Genomic DNA, 19,672 nt, shown 5'->3' on the forward strand with positions numbered 1-19,672 from the left:
ACTCTTCTTGGGCTTCCAGCCAGGTCCAGGTATCCATTATAATTGACATTTGAATGACAAACTGTCATCTTCATTGGGGATGATGCCTGGGCATGTCTAGTTTGGTGGTATTTTTGCCCTCATGGTCCATCCCTCCTCATTGGTTAGTCCTCATCCGAACGGGTTTCAACTCTCCCACCTTATTTACAATTGAATTCCAGTTCTTACTTAGAGTGAGACATTCATCTTTGTTAAAATTCTTTTCCACTATTTTTATTTCAATGTTTTCTGTTACCAGGCAGTCTGAAAAGGCATTGGTGCAGCATAGTAGTCTTGTGCCATCGAAGTCAATCCTATGGCCGTTGTTAATGCTATGTTCTGCCACCGCCAATTTCTCTAGGTAACCCAAATGGATGCTCCTGGTAAAGGAATCCATTGAAATAAAACGAGAGGAGAAGAACTTTAACAAAGACGAAGGTCTTGCTCTAATTAAGAACTGGAATTCGATTGTAAACAAGGTGGGGGAGTGGAAACCTGATTGGATGAGGACTAACCAATCAGGAAGGACTGGCTATGAGGGTATAAATACCACCTGAGTAGACAGACCCAGGCCTCATCCCTGATGAAAATGGCAGAGTTTGTCATCGAAATGTCAATTATAATCGATACTTGTAACCGGCTGGAAGCCCGAGAAGAGTTTGTTTGAAATACACATTAGTTTTCCCCATGCTAAGTTTGCCTTTTATCAAGAACAAACATAACATGGTGCCAGAAATCAGTGTGAGTCTAAGCACAGAGAATAATGAATACCGCGAACAACTAAAAAGAGGTGCAGGTTCCAACAGGGAAAAAAAAGACCACGCGAGTACAGTATTGAAAGTGCTAGCAGCAAGTGAGGTCGGCCAAAGAGGTGAGAGAACAAAAGAACTTAAGAAATAGAAGCAGGAGTAGGCCATCCGGCCTATCGAGCCTGCCCCACCATTCAATAAGATCATGGCTGATATGTCTGTAAAATCAGCTTCATCTACCTGCCTTTTCCTCATAACCCTTAATTCCCTTACTATGTAAAAACCTATCTAGCTGTTTCTTAAATATATTTAGTGAGGAAACCTCAACTGCTTCCCTGGGCAGAGAATACCACAGATTCACCACTCTCTGGGAAAAACAGTTTCTCTTCATCTCTGTCCTAAATCTTCTCCCCTGAATCTTGAGGCAACGTCCCCTAGTTCTAGTCTCACCTACGAATGGAAACAACTTTCCTACTTTTATCTATCCCTTTCAAAATTTTGTATGTTTCTATAAGATCCCCTCTCATTCTTCTGAACTTGAGAGAGTATAGTCCTAGGCGACTCAATCTTTCCTCATAGGTTAACCCCTTCATCCCTGGAATCAACCTGGTGAACCTCCTCTGCACATCCTCCAAAGTCAGTATATCCTTCCTCAAGTATGGAGACCAGAACTGCACACAGTACCCCAGGTGTGGCCTCACCAGTACCCTGTATAGTTGCAGCATGACCTCCCTGTTCTTGAATTCAATCCCTCTAGCAATGAAGGCCAACATTCCGTTTGCCTTCTTAATAACCTGTTGTACCTGCAGGCCAACTTTTTGCAATTCATGAACAAGCACTCCCAAGTCCCTCTGCACAACAGCATGCTGCAATCTTTCACCATTTAAATAATAATCTGCTCTTCTATTATTCCTTCCAAAGTGGATGATCTCGCATTTACCAACATTGTATTCCATCTGCCAGACTTTGTCCCACTCACTTAACCTATCTATATCCCTCTGCAGACTCTCCACATCCTCTATACAATTTGCTTTTCCACTCAGTTTATTGTCATCAGCTAATTTTGCTACGCTACACTCAGTCCCCTCTTCCAAATCATCAATGTAAATGGTAAACAGCTGCGGGCCCAGCACCGACCCCTGCGGCACCCCACTCACCGCTAATTGCCAACCGGAGAAACACCCATTTCTACCAACTCTCTGCCTTCTATCGGTTAACCAATCCACTATCCATGCCAATACACTTCCTCCAACTCCATGCATCCATATCTTATTTATAAGTCTCTTGTGCAGCACCTTATTGAACGCCTTCTGGAAATCCAAGTATACAACATCCACCTGTTCCCCTCTATCCACTGAGCTCATTATGTCCTCAAAGAACTCTGGTAAGTTTGTCAAACAGGACCTGCCCTTTCTGAATCCATGCTGCATCTGTCTAATGGAACCACTCCTTTCTAAATGTTTCGCTATTTCTTCCTTAATGACAGCTTCAAGCATTTTCCTGACTACAGATGTTAAGCTAACTGGCTTACAGTTGCCCATCTTTTGCCTGCATCCTTTTTTAAAAGGTAGCATGACATTTGCTGTCTTCCAATCTGCTGGGACCTGCACATAGTCTAGAGAGTTTTGATAAATGATTACCAATGCGTCTACTATAACCTCCGCCAATTCCTTCAGCACTCTGGGATGCATCCCACCTGGACCAGGGGACTTATCTACCTTCAGGCCCTCTAGTTTGCTCATCACTATCTCTTTAGTGACTGTGATTTTATTGAGGTCCTCACCTCCCATTTCGTCCATAACATCCTTCTTTGGTATACTAGACATGTCCTCCACTGTGAAGACCGACACAAAATAGTCATTCAATGCCTCAGCCATTTCCTTATCACCCAAAATCAATTTCCCCTTCTTGTCTTCAAAGGGGCCTACGTTGACTTTAGCCACCCTCTTCCGCTTCATATGTTTATCAAAACTTTTGCTATCTGTTTTTATATTTTGTGCTAATTTACTTTCATACTCTATCTTCCCTTTCCTTATTTCTTGAGCACACTATGTCCAGAAGTTCTCCAAGAGATTAAGGTGAGGGAAGCCGTAAATTCCGGTGATGTATAACCTGAGTCCTCCTGTACTACTGCAGTCTACGGGCAATCTAACTGATAACTGAAATCACTTCAAACAGTGATTCACTACATACTTATGAGCATGTAGAACCGGAGATGTGGGTGAAAATTTGAAAGCGTCTATCTTTCTACATGTAATTGATGAAGAAGCTTTCAAATTGAGGAGCATTTTGTCCCAAGTAAAAACATCACGTTTGAAAGATAGAAGTTCTTTTCCTGTGACCAGAAACAAAGTGTTAGCTTTGATCAATACTTAGCTAAGCTTCACACACTGAGTAAATCCTGTGAGTTTGGGGATTTGACGGACTCACTAGTTAGAGACAGAATAGTTTTGCAGAATCCCAGATAATGGACAGAGAAAGATTGCTCCATGATAAAGCTTTGACATTGGAAAAGGCTGGAAGTATGTGTAGGGCAGGGGAGACCACATGACCTCAAGCTAAGGAGCTGCACAGGGCAGGAATAACTGTTTTCACAGCATGCACTAAGGAATAGTGCACAAAGCATTTCCCAAAAGCAACAGCAAAGCAAAGAGGAAGGCTGAAACAGTAAATGTGGAGGTAGTCACATTCCAAAGACATTTCCTGCTTATGGAAAACCCGACAAAATTGTGGGAAGAAGAATCATTTTGCAAAGCGCTGCAAAGCTGGGGCTACCAAGAGAAAGGTACACATGGCTGCTGAGGAAATGGAGGAAGCCTTAGTAAAAATGAATGGATTGTTCCAGTGACTGTGAATGAGACAATAATTCCATTCAAGCTTGACAGTTGAGCCCAGGTAAATCTGCTATCTATGGATGATTACAAGACTCTCAAAGTGGAGAGCTAGATTTATCCAGTGACGTTAAAAGTGACAGGCTATATTGGAGAGATTGTACCTGTAAAAGGGGGCTCTTACACACAAGGGCAGCACCTACAGGCACAGCCACTGATTGTTGTAAATTGAGTACAGGTGTCCCCCACTTTTCGAACGTTCGCTTTACAAAACCTCACTGTTACGAAAGACATACATTAGTACCCTGTTTTCACTTTCAGAAGGTGTTTTCACTGTTACGGAAAAAAAATCAGTGCGCGATAAAAGGCAGCCGCTATCTCTCGGATTCCGTACGGCATTGTTTAAACACGAACCTCTGAGCAGCCGTTTGCAAGATGAGTTCTAAGGTATCGGAAAAGCCTAAAAGAGCTCGTAAGGGTGTTACACTTAACTTAAAACTAGGCATAATCAAGCATTTTGATCGTGGTGAACAAAGTAAGGACAAAGTGAGTTTGGCTTGTGGAAGCTGACGAACATGATGTTGAAGAGATTTTGGCATCCCATGACCAAGAACTGACAGATGAAGAGCTGATGCAATTGGAAGAAAAAAGGATAACAATCAAAACCGAATGAGTAATGATAAAGTACGACTTTAATTTTGAAAGTCAATTTAGGAGATACTTGCAGGATGATTTGAGTGCTTACAAACAACTGTGTGATAGAAAAATGCGCGAGGCTCAGCAGTCAAGCAAGCCTTCCACATCAGCCACAGCAGACGATGAACCTCGACCTTCGACATCAAGGCGGGCAGTCATAGGAGAAGATGAGCTGCCTGCCCTAATGGAGACAGACGACAAGATGACGCCCCAGTGTCCCACCACCCCAACACCCAGGACGCAAACAGATACCGACTCGCGGAGAATGCAACGGTAGCTGGGAGGCACACAGCACATCTTTAAGAAAAAAGCCGAAATAAACATGCTAATTAATTAGGTGCCACTGACACGTAATTGTCGGCCCAGATCAGAGACGACGCAATCGGAAATCGGCATTGATCTGGGCTGACAATTATGTGTTGGGCGGCACCTAATTAATTAGCTTGTTTATTTCAGCTTTTTCCTTAAGGATGTGCTGTGTACCTCCTGGCTACTGCTGGACGCCTGCATGCTTCACGACAATGTATTGCTCGGCGGCCCGGAGGGTGGGGGCCACTGCACCACCCAACCTGCGACGACTCAGTCTAACACACCATCATCAGTGTGCTCAGCAAGCTGTCTTCCCGATTCCCGTAAGTGATACTACACTGTACATACATTATTTCTGCTTTATATAGGCTGCGTATTTTTACGTGTTATTTGGTATGATTTGGCAGCGTCATAGCTTAAAGGTTACTGGAGAGAGTGTTTTTGCCAACAGCGCTTGCGTGAGATTTTCTGCCGATGGCGCTTGTGTGAGATTTTTGCTACGGAGAACAGTTCAGTAATGATTGTGGAGAAGTATTTCTACTTCATATAGGCTGTGTATTTATCATATCATTCCTGCTTTTACTATATGTTACTGTTATTTTAGGTTTTATTTGTTATTTGGCATGATTTGGTAGGTTATTTTTGGGTCTACGAACGCTCACAAAATTTTCCCAAATAAATAAATGGTAATTGCTTCTTCGCTTTACGACATTTTGGCTTACGAACCGTTTCATAGGAACGCTCTACCTTCGGATGGCGGGGGAAACTTGTACAGCCAATATTAGGTCTCAATTCATGTGAAAAGCTCAACCTGGTGAAAAGAGTTTTCCTAGTGGCTTCACAGGCCAAAGATGACCACAATTCACTCATGGAAGAGTAAGCAGATGTCTTCCAGGGACTTGGATGCTTATGTGATGTAACTCGAGAAAGACATGATAGCATCCATGAGAATTCCAGAGAATTATGCAAAAGAAGCACAATAACTCCACCTTCCACAGACATCCATACCAGTTACACCAGCATAACAGTCAGGATGCCATTATGGAACAGAGTGATGAAGAACATGATAAAAAAGTCATCAGTCTTGCTTCCACATCATGCAGCTTTGGTTCCATATCTGTCTCTCACCAATTTCCCATTGAAGACTGGAAATCAAAAATATCTCCACGATCCTCTCGGAAGTTGAAGATGAAAAATAAAAAGGAAGATGGTGAGACTACGCAATCCCAAGATCATAACAACAGCACAAGTTCAACATAAACCGACAGGAGGAGTTGCTATGTACGATACACAGCCAACAGAAGGAGCTCTGTGAATTGAGGCCAGATCAGTTAGAACTTGTACAAAGACTCACTGATCACATCGATGTAGTCCAGGGCTCCATTATGAGGCACATGGAGTGAATTATGGTCACACAGCAAGAACAAGAACAGAGATGAACAGATAGGATCTTGGCAGAAGGATGTGAAAAAAATGAACATGTTGATCAGAGACTGAACACAGCAGATGAAAGCAACACACCCTTGGAGACAAACAGATGACCAAAAAGGATAATCAAACCACCTTGGAGACTGATTGAGTGTCGATTAGTGAATAAGGAACTGTATTTGCTCATTACAATTGAAGTTAATGTAAACATCTTTATTGGAAAGCATAATTGTTTCTTGCAGGTTTATGAGGACAGAGTATTGTGTTTGTTTTTTCTTTAATGGAGAAAGATGTGTTATTATGTGCGTACATAATAAAGAACTGCAGTGTCCAGTTGCAGGTGGTTCACCCAGAAACGGAAGTGATGTTGGTGAGCTGGTCACGCATGATCATGTGGAGCTAGAGCCATTACTGTAAATAAATATGTGTTAGTTTTACCCATGCAACACGCATCAAAGTTGCTGGTGAACGCAGCAGGCCAGGCAGCATCTCTAGGAAGAGGTACAGTCGACGTTTCGGGCCAAGACCCTTCATCAGGACTAACTGAAAGAAGAGCTGGTAAAAGATTTGAAAGTGGGAGGGGGAGGGGGAGATCCAAAATGATAGGAGAAGACAGGAGGGGGAAGGATGCAGCCAAGAGCTGGACAGGTGATTGGCAAAAGGGATATGAGAGGATCATGGGACAGGAGGTCCAGGGAGAAAGACAAGGGGGGGGAACCAGAGGATGGGCAAGGGGTATAATGAGAGGGACAGAGGGAGAAAAAGGAGAGAGAGAGAGAAAGAATGTGTGTATATAAATAAATAACGGATGGGTTACGAGGGGGAGGTGGGGCATTAGCAGAAGTTAGAGAAGTCAATGTTCATGCCATCAGGTTGGAGGCTACCCAGACGGAATATAAGGTGTTGTTCCTCCAACCTGAGTGTGGTTTCGTCTTTACAGTAGAGGAGGCTGTGGATAGACATATCAGAATGGGAATGGGACGTGGAATTAAAATATGTGGCCACTGGGAGATCCTGCTTTCTCTGGCGGACAGAGCATAGGTGTTCAGTGAAATGATCTTCCAGTCTGCGTCGGGTCTCACCAATATATAGAAGGCCACATCGGGAACAACGGACGCAGTATATCACCCCAGCCGACTCACAGATGAAGTGTCGCCTCACCTGGAAAGACTGTCTGGGTCCCTGAATGGTAGTAAGGGAGGAAGTGTAAGGGCATGTGTAGCACTTGTTCCGCTTACAAGGATAAGTGCCAGGAGGGAGATCGGTGGGGAGGGATGGGGGCGACAGATGGACGAGGGAGTCGCGTAGGGAGCGATCCCTGCGGAAAGCGGGGGGGGGAGGGAAAAATGTGCTTAGTGGTGGGATCCCTTTGGAGGTGGCGGAAGTTACGGAGAATAATATGTTGGACCTGGAGGCTGGTGGGGTGGTAGGTGAGGACAAGGGGAACCCTATTCCTAGTGGGGTAGCAGGAGGATGGAGTGAGAGCGGATGTGCGTGAAATGGGGGAGATGTATTTGAGAGCAGAGTTGATGGTGGAGGAAGGGAAGCCCCTTTCTTTAAAAAAGGAGGACATCTCCCTCATCCTGGAATGAAAAGCCTCATCCTGAGAGCAGATGCAGCGGAGACAGAGGAATTGTGAGAAGGGGATGGCATTTTTGCAAGAGACAGGGTGAGAAGAGGAATAGTCCACATAGCTGTGAGAGTCAGTAGGCTTATAGTAGACATCACTCCATCCTCCTGCCACTCCACTAGGAATAGGGTTCCCCTTGTCCTCACCTACCACCCCACCAGCCTCCGGGTCCAACATATTATTCTCTGTAACTTCCGCCACCTCCAACTGGATCCCACCACTAAGCACATCTTTCCCTCCCCCCCCCCCGCTCTCTGCTTTCCGCAGGGATCGCTCCCTACGCGACTCCCTTGTCCATTCGTCGCCCCCATCCCTCCCCACCGATCTCTCCTGGCACTTATCCTTGTAAGCGGAACAAGTGCTACACATGCCCTTACACTTCCTCCCTCACCACCGACACTTCGCCTGTGAGTCGGCTGGGGTGATATACTGTGTCTGTTGCTCCCGATATGGCCTTCTATATATTGGCAAAACCTGACGCAGACTGGGAGATTGTTTCGCTGAACACCTACGCTCTGTCCGCCAGAGAATGCAGGATCTCCCAGTGCCCACGCATTTTAATTCTACGTCCCATTCCCATTCTGACATGTCTATCCACGGCCTCCTCTACTGTAAAGACGAAGCCACACTCAGGTTGGAGGAACAACACCTTATATTCCGTCTGGATAGCCTCCAACCTGATGGCATGAACATTGACTTCGCAAACTTCCACTAATGCCCCACCTCCTCCTCGTACCCCATCCGTTATTTATTTATATATACACATTATTTTTCTCTCTCTCCTTTTTCTTCCTCTGTCCCTCTCACTATACCCCTTGCCCATCCTCTGGGTTTTATCCCCCCTTCCCCCTTTTCTTTCTTCCTGGGCCTCCTGTCCCATGATCTTCTCATATCCCTTTTGCCAATCAACTGTCCATTTCTTGGCTCCATCCCTCCCCCTCCTGTCTTCTCCTATCATTTTGGATTTCCCCCTCCCCCTCCCACTTTCAAATCTCTTACTATCTCTTCTTTCAGTTAGTCCTGATGAAGGGTCTCGGCCCGAAACGTCGACTGTACCTCTTCCTATAGATGCTGCCTGGCCTGCTGTGTTCACCAGCAACTTTGATGTGTGTTGCTTGAATTTCCAGCATCTGCAGAATTCCTCGTGTTTAGTTTTACCCATGCTAAGTTTGTCTTTTATCAACACAAACATAACAGGCAGGTTGCAGAGTGTCTATGGAGAGGAATGGAGAGTCAACATTTCAGAAAAGAATGAAGGGTCTCGGCCTTAAGTGTTGACTCTTTGATCCTCTCCATAGGTGCAGCCTGATCTGTTGTCTTACTGTGTATTACTCTGGATTTCCAGCATCTGCAGAGTGTCTTATGTTTAAGACCTTAAAGCTACAGGGTAGAAAATGAATTAAGATTTTAGCACAGGAATATTGTAAGGGTTGTCCACTCTATGTCTGCCCTGTTATCCTCTTCAAGTAGCTGTGCTATGATGGAATGGTGGAGCAGACCTGATGGGCTGAATAGCCTAATTCTGCTCCTATGTCTTTTGGTCTTATGGTCAAAATGCTGGAGGAATTCAGCAGGTCGGGCAGCATCTATGGAGAGGAATAAGAAGTCTATGTTGGGTCCTGATAGAAGGTCGTGTAGCTCACCTGGCTTGCCACTCACGTTAGTCTAGGGGAATCAGCTTTTGGCCCCGCCAAACAGGGTATGCAAGTTTGGGTGGATGCTGTGTAATGTACCCCTGTACAAACCTGCAATGCAAAATATCAGACAGTACACAATATGCAATTAAATGACTACACCTTATAACTCTTACTTTAGCTATGTGGTTAGTAGAGAAACAAAATATCAAAGTAAAAGGCGCCACTTTTATTAAATAGTTCGTGCATAAAATCGTTGGAGCTCACGCCTCAGGTATTCCTCCATAAACGACCTCTGTCGAACTGTCGCCGACCCCCGGACCCTCGGATTCCAGTATACGCCGCCTGGTGATCACCCAGCGCTCTCGGCACTTGTTCTTTCTCTTCACTCTTCTCGACCGAAAACCCATGAAAAACCCCAGCTCCCAGACATACAAGAAAGAATAACATTCCTCCCATTGGCTAGCCACCCGTTATCTATGGTTATAACCCAAACATTGCTGCTACTGAAAAACAATTACCTCAGCAGTTAACACTACAGAGAAGCCATTACATTAGCCTTAGCAGTTAGCCTTACTGAGGGACCCTACAGTGGCATGCCAGAACACCAACTGCTCTCCTCTCCATAGATGCTGCCTGATCTGCTGAGTTGCTCTAGCGTTTTGTGTGTGTGTATTTAACCAGAGATTTAGAGTGAGAATCCGGCCCAGTACTGAAAGACTGCTACTCTATCAGAGATGCTGTCTTTCATTGAAAATGTTAAACTGAGGCTTTATCTACTATCTCGCATAGATATAAAATACCCAATGGCTTTAATTTCAATTTGCAACTGGGATCTGTTCTGGTTTTCTGTCCACTGTTCATGCATTCACGAACATCATGAAGTCAGATTGCTGACAATCACCAAGTTTTTGATTGTGGAAGTTTGCTTTTACAAATCTTATGTTGCTTTCCCTTCATGATAACAGAGAAGAAAGAGTATTTAATTGGCTCAAAAGTGCTTTTGGACATCCAGAGATTGTGAAAGGGACTAAACAAATGTATCTGATTAATAGTCAGTGTGGACACAGTGCACAGAAGTGCCTGTTTTGATGTTGTATCTCTACAGCTCTTCTAATGATCTTCATGTTCTATCAGCTGGGTCGAAGTCAAAATGTTGCTTTAAAGATGTACTAAGATAATCATCAGAAATGTATCTCCAGTAACTACATTATAATAAGCCCCTTCATTTATATCATACCTTTAATGTAATGAATAAAATCCTCCTGGGAGGGGGGAGAAGATGGCGGCACGACGGCAGCGCGCACGGCCACTTTGGTGATGATATCTGTTATCTGTCAAGTCGGGGATCGTGCACAATTCTGATTTGATGGAGACAGACGTGAGAACATGGAGGAACTTCTGGAAAACTTCTGAAATGCCCGCTTCGCTGCAGCTGCTACTGTGCGGTAACCGGAATCTCCAGAGTTGAAGGCCCCGAAATCCTCGGTTTTGCATGTTTCAGTGGCCGGGGAGAGGTCGAAGATGCTCGGCAGAGGATGGCGCTCGGGAGGCTGTATCGGAGAGGCTGGTCAGAAGCTCAAAGTTTTCGGACGGATGGACTTAGTGTCGGTTGTGGTCGGCTGCTTCCAAGGTATCGGCAAGTTGACGGTGCCTGGAGGTTTATGGCAGGGAGTTTCTCCCTTTTGCCGCCTGCTATTGGGGACTCGGGTGTCGATTGATTCGGGACTTTGAGACTTTGGTCTGTCCTGTTTTCTGTGATATCACTCTGGGGAAACATTGTATCATTTCTTAATGCATGTATGCATTTCTAAATGACAATAAAAGAGGACTGAGTGTTCTTATAATCTAAATTTAGATTATGAGGACACTCAGTCCTCGTTTATTGTCATTTAGAAATGCATGCATTAAAAAATGATACAATGTTCCTCCAGTATGATATCACACAAACACAAGACAGACCAAGACTAAAACTGACAAAAACCACATAATTATAACATATAGTTACAACAGTGCAAAGTAATACTGCAATTTGATAAGAGCAGACCACGGGCACAGTAAAAAAAAGTCTCAAAGTCCCGATAGCCCCAATATCTCACGCAGATGGTAGAAGGGAGAAACTCTCCCTGCCATGAGCTTCCAGCGCCGCAAACTTGCCGATGCAGCATCCTAGAAACACCAGACCACAGTTCGACTCCGAGTCCGTCCGAAAACTTCGAACCTCTGACCAGCCCTCCGACACTGAGCACTGAGCACCATCTCTGCCAAGCACTTCGACTCCGGCCCTGGCCGCCAAGCAACAGGCAAAGCCAAGGACTCGGGGCCTTCCCCTCCGGAGATTCTGGATCACACAGTATCAGCGGCAGCGAAACAGGCATTTCAGAAGTTTCACCAGATGTTCCTCCGTGCTCTCACATCTGCCTCCATCAAACCAGAATTGTGCACGGCAACCTACTTGACAAATAACAGATAGTCAATTTATAATTTCAATTTACTTGATGTTAAATACTGATCTATTCATGTGAAACTATTAACACCTTTGTTCCAATATTGAACAATCTGTATTTTCTGGAAGGTAACAAAATCTTTCAGTAAAAATTACTGGAGGGCATCAAGGGCTCTATATTTTACAGATATTAGATTTTAATTTTGATAAAAATTTACTGCTGGTGTTTATTAATGTATTTTGGCACCATCGATTGCAAGATGTATTCTTAATGAACTGCAAAAGAAGATTAAATGCCAGTAAGTTATATAAAATTGCAACATTACTTGGCAACCAATGTAGGCCAGTGTGAAAGTAACTTGTTTCTGAGCAACAGTAGTTTGGAACAGAGTTTGGCTTTAATGTGCAATGATATCAAGTAAATATCTCTATATCTATAAATGAATTGAATGTTATCTTATGTTTAATGTGTCTATTTTCAGGCACACTCCAGGACCTGGCATATCTACAATGACCACTTTCGCCAGTCTCAACAGGGCTATGTGTCAATCGCTTTGGCTTCCCACTGGGTTGGGCCAATAAATGGAGACATTAATCCAGAAACCGTGCAGCTATGCCAGTGCTCCATCAACTCTGTACTAGGGTGGTTCGCCAAGCCAATATTTGTAGATGGCGATTATCCAGCATGTATGAAAGATAAGCTTAAATCTCTACTGCCAGTTTTTGATGATGAAGAGAAAATGAAAATAACAAAAACGGCCGACTTCTTCGCTCTCTCATTTGGACCATTAAGTTTTCGACTTTTGGACACAAAACTACTATTTAACCAATCGAAAAAATATTTTCTGAGACAACTTCTCTCTTGGATTCAAACAGAGTACAACAATTCAAAAATACTAATTGTGGAGAATGGTTGGGATGACAGCAACAGCAACACAAGGACGGCAGATGTGTATAATATGTACCCATTAAAGAACTTCCTTATGGAAGTGCTGAAAGGTAATCTTTTTCTATTTTCTTTTTCCTAATGAAAATTTTTGAGACCATAAGACCATATGATATAGGAGCAGAATTAGGCCACTTGCCCTATCAAGTCTGCTTCACCATTTCATTATGGCTGATCCATTTTTCCTTTCAGCCCCAATGTCCTGCCTTCTTGCCATGTCCCTCTGTGCCCTGACCAATCAAGAATCTATCAACCTCTGCCTTAAAGATACATGCAACACACATCAAAGTTGCTGGTGAACGCAGCAGGCCAGGCAGCATCTCTAGGAAGAGGTACAGTCGACGTTTCGGGCCGGGACCCTTCGTCAGGATTAACTGAAAGAAGAGCTAGTAAGAGATTTGAAAGTGGGAGGGTCAGCCCTCCCCCTCCCACTTGGCCTCCACAGCTGCCTGTGGCAAGGAATTCCACAGATTCACCACTCTCTGGCTGAAGAAATACCTCCTCATTTCTGCTCTAAAAGGACACCTCATTCTTCTGAATTCTAGTGAATACAGGCCCAAAGCTATCAAACACTCTTCATATGACAATTTTGTAGAATTTACCTGAAAGTTAGAAATCTGCATAGAGACTTCTGATAAAGTCAATTTCCATGGATATTTAGCCTAAAAGTATCCTCAAATGGTTCATGTAGAAACAAATTCAAAAACGCAGATGTATAAAGAGTGAACTCCAGGAGAAATCTTAGATATTCAAGCTAAGCAGGAACAGCATCATCAGAAAAAAAAATAATATTTTTTGGAAGGATGATCAAGAATTTAATGCTGGACTGAAATAAAGGATATGCTGACACAGTTTATGGGAATAATTCAAAATTCTTTCTCGTTACACTGCACCATCTGAGCTTCTGTTACCTTTAACTAGTCACCTCTGGTAAATTCTGTGAGGCTGTAAAACAGATAATTATGTGTTGTATTTGAAAGAATCTCTTTAGAGAAAAAGGATAAGCCCAAAAGAAGCCAATGAAATAGAAGCAGGGTAAGGCTAACTCCCAGAATGCTCTTGGTTGAACCACCTCAGGCCTCAGCTTCTCAACTGTGCCAGATTCCCATAACCCTCAGTTTCCCAGTCTTTTAAAACCACCTATCTCCACATGAACAACCTCCCTGGGGCAGAGGATTCCAGAAGTTCGCCACTGTCTGCTAAAATAAATTACTGTGCATCTGGGTATTATATGATCAGCCCCAATCATTATGTTGACTTCTTCAGCCACACATTATTTTGTTTTGCATAGAAATAGGGATATTAAAAGATTTCAAGAATGATCAGGAAGATTGCGTTAGATAATTGACATTCGTGGAGGAGAAAACATTGTTGTGAGCTAATTAGGCCAAAAGGCCTGTTCCAATGAGGTACCATTCCTTGATCTAGTTCTTGCCCCATTCCCCTACCCTTACGATGATCTGCTTGCTTCTGGCAACTTTGCTTGGCTGAAAATGGTGGGATGACTCTTCAAGTGAGTCTCTAATCATATCCCATGTACAGTACCTTTAGCACTAGCCAGCAGGATGGTATGACATGAGATAAAGGCTCAGTCGTTAACTTGATGTTCAGTGTAAAATCATCCAGGTTAATTTTCATTGACCTCGGTGACGCCAGTTTCACATGCAGTATGATGAAAGATGACTCCAGAATAGTACATAGTTTTGTCTATTAATATTTCTCAGAAGTTCATCACAGACCTGTTTAAATAGCCCTTTTTGTGTTACTGTCTTGGTGACTAGACACATGTTAGAGAAAGGAGCAAGTAGAACCTAATTATCTGAGTACATTTAGTAATAGACTAATCATTATATTAAAAAAAAATCAAAGCCTCAAATAAGATTCCCTTGATCTTTGACAAGTGATGGCCAATTTGCATACAGTGAGTAATAAGAGTCGCCATGTTATTTTGTATAGTAAAGTTGATTCATGTATATAAGGTGGCCCAGAACTTCCTTTGTAATGTAATATTTAATGTTTATCCATGAGGTTAACTGGGAAAAGAAACTAATTTTTAAAAACTGCACATGCTGTAAATCTGAAATAAAAACAGAAATTGTTGAAAAAAGTTCAGCTGGTGAGACAGCATATGTGGTAGGAGAAATGTTCAACATTTCAGGTCCAGAATGCTTCATCAGGTTAACCCAAATTTTGATTCAACATCTCAGTTCACACCTCTAACAGTGAAGTACCTCCGCAATGCCTCATTTACTTTGTACCTTTGACTGATCCATCCTGAACCTAATGTAGGTGGGGAATGGGGAATCCCAATTAGAACTGGGATTTTACATGATAAAACATTTCTATTTATGTCAATCTTTATGCCAACTTCAGTTTCTCTGGCTCCCCCTATTGGACAGTAGGATGTTACTTCAACACAAAGATTAAAATTGCTTTCGTAGTGTTTCAGTTGTGTTGGACAGGCATGTATGCCTTCGTTATGTAAATGGCTTTGTTCCTGGTACTTTGATAAATTTCCACCTTGATGACAGTGGTTGGAGATTCCCTTCTTAGTGTAATTTGCATTGATGATTTAATAAGCTACAGCTGAATTTTCCCGAGGTTTAGATACACGGAGCAGAGAAATGATACCTTTGTTAGATTCAAAGTCACTGTGTCCACATACCACCTCAGAGAGCCAGACTGAAATGTAGAATTATTCAGAATTTGTAACACAAAAATTAGCCATTAGGCTATAACACTACTTATCAGATACCTCCTATAATTAATGATTTAGCAGCCTGATTATCTTTTTCATATACCTATCCAGCATCAACTTAAATACAGTCACTCCCTGCCTCAGATAGTTGGCAACATTTCAGGTCGAGACCACTCATCAGGACCAATGAAGGGTCTCAGCCTGAAATGTCGACTGTTTACTCTTTTCCATATATGCTATCTGACCTGCTGAGTTCATCCTGCATTTTGTGTGTGTAACTCAGTAATTCATCCTGATTATGAACATTCTATTCTTAATTATTAATCAGAATGAAGTTAAAAAGCCCAGCTGACCCCAGATCCAAAGAAAATTTTAACCTTAAACAGTTATTGCATGAACATGTACCAATGATGATAGTTATTACTATTTACAATTTGTGTTATACATTTCTATTGAGGAACACAAACATTACTTTTCTGGTTTTGTTTTCAGCCAGCCTTCTCTCTGTCTGTACACAGTTAGGCTATGGAGTAACTAGATCTGGAACATTCTATTCACATTGCACCCTGTAATGATGCCAGATGCTGCCCAAACTCCATTATGCAAAGACTTGAGTCTTCCAGCTGATAACTCTTTCTGCACCTGCAGTAGCTGTGCCATGAGAAGCATCTTGGATTTCCCATTGCAGAGAGGATCTGCATTCATTGTGACTGAAGAGCCAGCCATGCCTTTATACACCAGAATTAAAACTTAAATTCCAACCACTAGAGTGAAAGGAAGTGTGGTACATCTATTCTGCCCGTTTCCTACTGATAACTCTTTTGATTTTTATTCTACGTCCACCAAGGTTCCATCACCAGATATATTTTCGCTTTCTCTCTCCTTCTGGCATTTTGAAGGGACTCCTTGTCTGCTCTTTTGCTTTCACCAGCCACTCCTTTACTTACAGTGCTTATCTCAGTACCTGTCCTCTCTCTTCTCCCTTTCCCACGCGAAGCACCAGATCCCTTGCACTTCTTCCAATCTAGTGTACTATATCTGGTGTTTGTAATGTGGTCTCTACATCAAAGACACCATATACAGATTGGGTGATTGCTGTGTAGAGCACCGGGGTGACCCTGAGCTTCCTGCTACCTGCCTCTGCACTTCATCACCCCACTCCCACTCTTAATGATTTCTCTGCGGCCACCCATGCTGTCACAATGAGACCTAACACAAGTTTGGGGGCTATCTCCTCATTTCATGTCTAGCTAGTTTACAGGCTTCTGAACTCAATATTAAATTCCATAACTCGCTTTCTCTGTCTGTTGCAGAATGAGCCTCTTATCCATCTATAACATTACACTGCCCATAAACATACCCTGAGCTACTGGGCGGTTTCTGCATTTCTGAATCCTGCGGCTCTTACAATCCTTTGTCCATATTTGCCTGATTTAATAGCTTTTATGAATAATTGACTATGTTCTCCCTCCCTAATTGCCCCTTTTAATCCATTGACTATTCAAGATTCAAGATACAAGATTGTTTAATGTCATTTCCAGTACAAAATTGTGAGGGAGAATGAAATAATTGTTACTTTGGATCCAATGCCTCACAAAGAGCGCAATAAGAACACAATAATAAAAAAACACAATAAATATAAATATGTAAAATAGCTTATACACGTAGATTGTATGTAAATGAAGTAATGCTAGGTACACGGGTTTCTGTACATAAGGTGACTACAGGAAATGATAAAGTAGTGGTGGTGGGGTGGGTTAGCGGCTGGAGCTGTTAATTAGCCTGACTGCTTGGGGAACATTACTGTTTTTGAGTCTGGTGGTCCTAGTGTGGGTACTATGTAATCTCCTCCCTGATGGGAGTGGGACAAACAGTCCGTGAGCAGGGTTGGTGGGATCCTTCAGGATATTGCTATATCATGATATTATTTTGTTGAAGGTTTACCATTCTCTTTGCCCTACCCACCCCTTTCAACCATTCTCCCTGGAGCTTGATGCTATCTTGTTTCTCTCCTTCCCAATTTCAACAAAGGTGTCCTCAGCCTGAGTCCTTAACCCAGTTTCTCCTCCCACAGTTGCTGCTTGACCTGTCAAGTGCTTCCAGCATTTTACACTTTTATTACAGATTTCCAGTAAGTGGATTACTTTCAGTTACTATATAGTTGCCAGTTATAGCTGACTTCTAAATAACTGGCAACTACAAATGTCAGGTAATTTGTTTACCTTTGTCCAAAATTGTAAAGGATACTGCAAGTTAAACTTAAAATCGCATTAGTAAATTAAACTCTAAGTGCAAAATTAAATGAAATATCAGGTTTGCTCTCTCACCAATGTCCACAATGGATTAATTCTCCAGTTTTTCACTCTGTTCTAGCTGCAGTCTGTGTGGTACACTCCCAATATTAATGTATAATTATTGTTTCTAGATTTTGCAATTTTAAACTTGTATGTTTTGCCATCTTTGAGAATTTGTTCTCAATTAGGTATCTGTGGATGAAAGATTAAAGGAAGTTTTAAATTACTATTTTCTATCCAAACATTTTCTGCAGGGCTTACATAAATTCAGAATTCTGTATAATAGTCTCTTGAATATAGTACAATATTATCCTCTCTTGAAGTGCTACAGGAACTTTACTGAAAGGCGGTGTTGAAAAATGTTACTTGATGAACATTCTTTCATCAACAAGAGTATAAGCTGTAGGCTCTATAATTATGTCACAAAATAATGAGCTTTTTGCCTTGATAAACATCTATTCTTGATGTTTGAATGCTGACCTGCCAATTCACCATACTGGAAGTCATTTAGGTCTATGTTACCTTGGAATAGTTATCATTTGTGATGAAATTGTTATGATTTTCAAATTTAGCCTCTTTCATTTTCACAATATTAAGTACAGTTGTATATGTTGATTGAAAACCTATCATGAACTAGGAAATAATAACTTCTACTTAGAATTAAGAAATTATGGAACCTGCTTTACATTCTTACACCATCAAATTAAAATCACACCTCAAACTTTAGGCTTTGGTCTTTCAGCTAAAAGAATGTGAAACCCAACTATAACTGTACTTATGCTACCCAGTTCCTCATGGAGTACAATTTTGCTTATATTCACCAGCATCCCTTTTAAAAGCATCAAATATTGTGTTTATAGTGCATCTCTAGTTAATCAGCACATCAAGTTACTATATTTTAAGATAAGATAATTGGCAGGTCATCTACTACACTCCTAAAAGGTGAAATTCAATAGCTAAAACTTTAAGGGATGCAGATTCAGTTGACACTTTTTAACACCCGCTCATAAGCTATTTATTTAACTTTGCTTTTAACTACCATATTTTTGCCTTTTATTTTCATGTTCATTTTTATTTTTATTGTATTTTCATTTTTTTACTTTTATCCTATTGCAAAGTACTTTAAACTTCTGTATAAAAAGTGCTCTATAAACAAAGTTATTAATTTTGTAAAAAAAAATTAGTCAACTAAATTAGTCCCGGATGATGAATGTTTCTTGTAAGACAGATGCATTATACCCTTATAGAGTTTCAACATTAACATTTTGTTCCTTGTAATTTTACAGCAATTAAATATGATGGAGTTGATGTTATTGGATACACTGCATGGTCACTGGTAGATGGCTTTGAATGGGATGTTGGTTACAATTCCCGACGAGGATTATTTTACATTGACTTTCAAAGCCAGAAAAAGGAGAGAATACCAAAATCATCTGCTCTTTTCTATCGTCAAGTGATAGAAGACAAAGGATTCCCACCAGTGCCAGAAAACAAACCTATCACAGGAACCTTTCCCCGTAATTTTGTATGGGGTATTTCAGAAGATGTCATACAGGTATTTTATTTAAATTAAGGTCCTTATTTGATTAACAAGATAAATGAGTTGTAGTAATTAACAGTGATTATTACCTCAAAATCAGTTTCATCCATTTGCACTCAGTGTTTTTCTATTATTTATAAATTGTATCTTGCATTGTGATATTTACTGTGGCACTACAAAAGTCACGGCATTGTTTGATTCATCCTCTGTAAATTATATCACAACTCCTTTCTAGCCACAGATATCAGCTTACAAGTGTTACCTTACGTAGTGTTAATAATTCTGTTCAAGCATTCCATTGGATATCACACAAAACAAGTGAGAAATATTCTGAGTTGTGTGTTTTTATTTACTGGATGGTCCATTGTTCACAAAGAATTAGGACAAGTGGAAGTAAGTTACCATACATCCTATAAGGATTTGTGAGAGGACACATTCATTGTCCTATGTTAA

The 19,672-nt window shown here is 41.7% G+C and overlaps 1 protein-coding gene across 1 annotated transcript in view; it reads left to right on the plus strand.

The window, feature by feature from the left end:
- kl (klotho) overlaps positions 1 to 19,672 on the plus strand; it is a 110,871-nt gene that overhangs the window by 45,938 nt on the left and 45,261 nt on the right. Inside the window, exons 2-3 of the mRNA XM_063054309.1 lie at positions 12,224 to 12,740; positions 18,966 to 19,234. Coding sequence (XP_062910379.1) covers positions 12,224 to 12,740; positions 18,966 to 19,234 — 786 coding nt within the window. The remainder of the gene's footprint in view (positions 1 to 12,223; positions 12,741 to 18,965; positions 19,235 to 19,672) is intronic.

Source organism: Mobula hypostoma, chromosome 7 (genome assembly GCF_963921235.1).
Source record: "Mobula hypostoma chromosome 7, sMobHyp1.1, whole genome shotgun sequence".
Lineage (NCBI taxonomy): Eukaryota > Metazoa > Chordata > Chondrichthyes > Myliobatiformes > Myliobatidae > Mobula > Mobula hypostoma.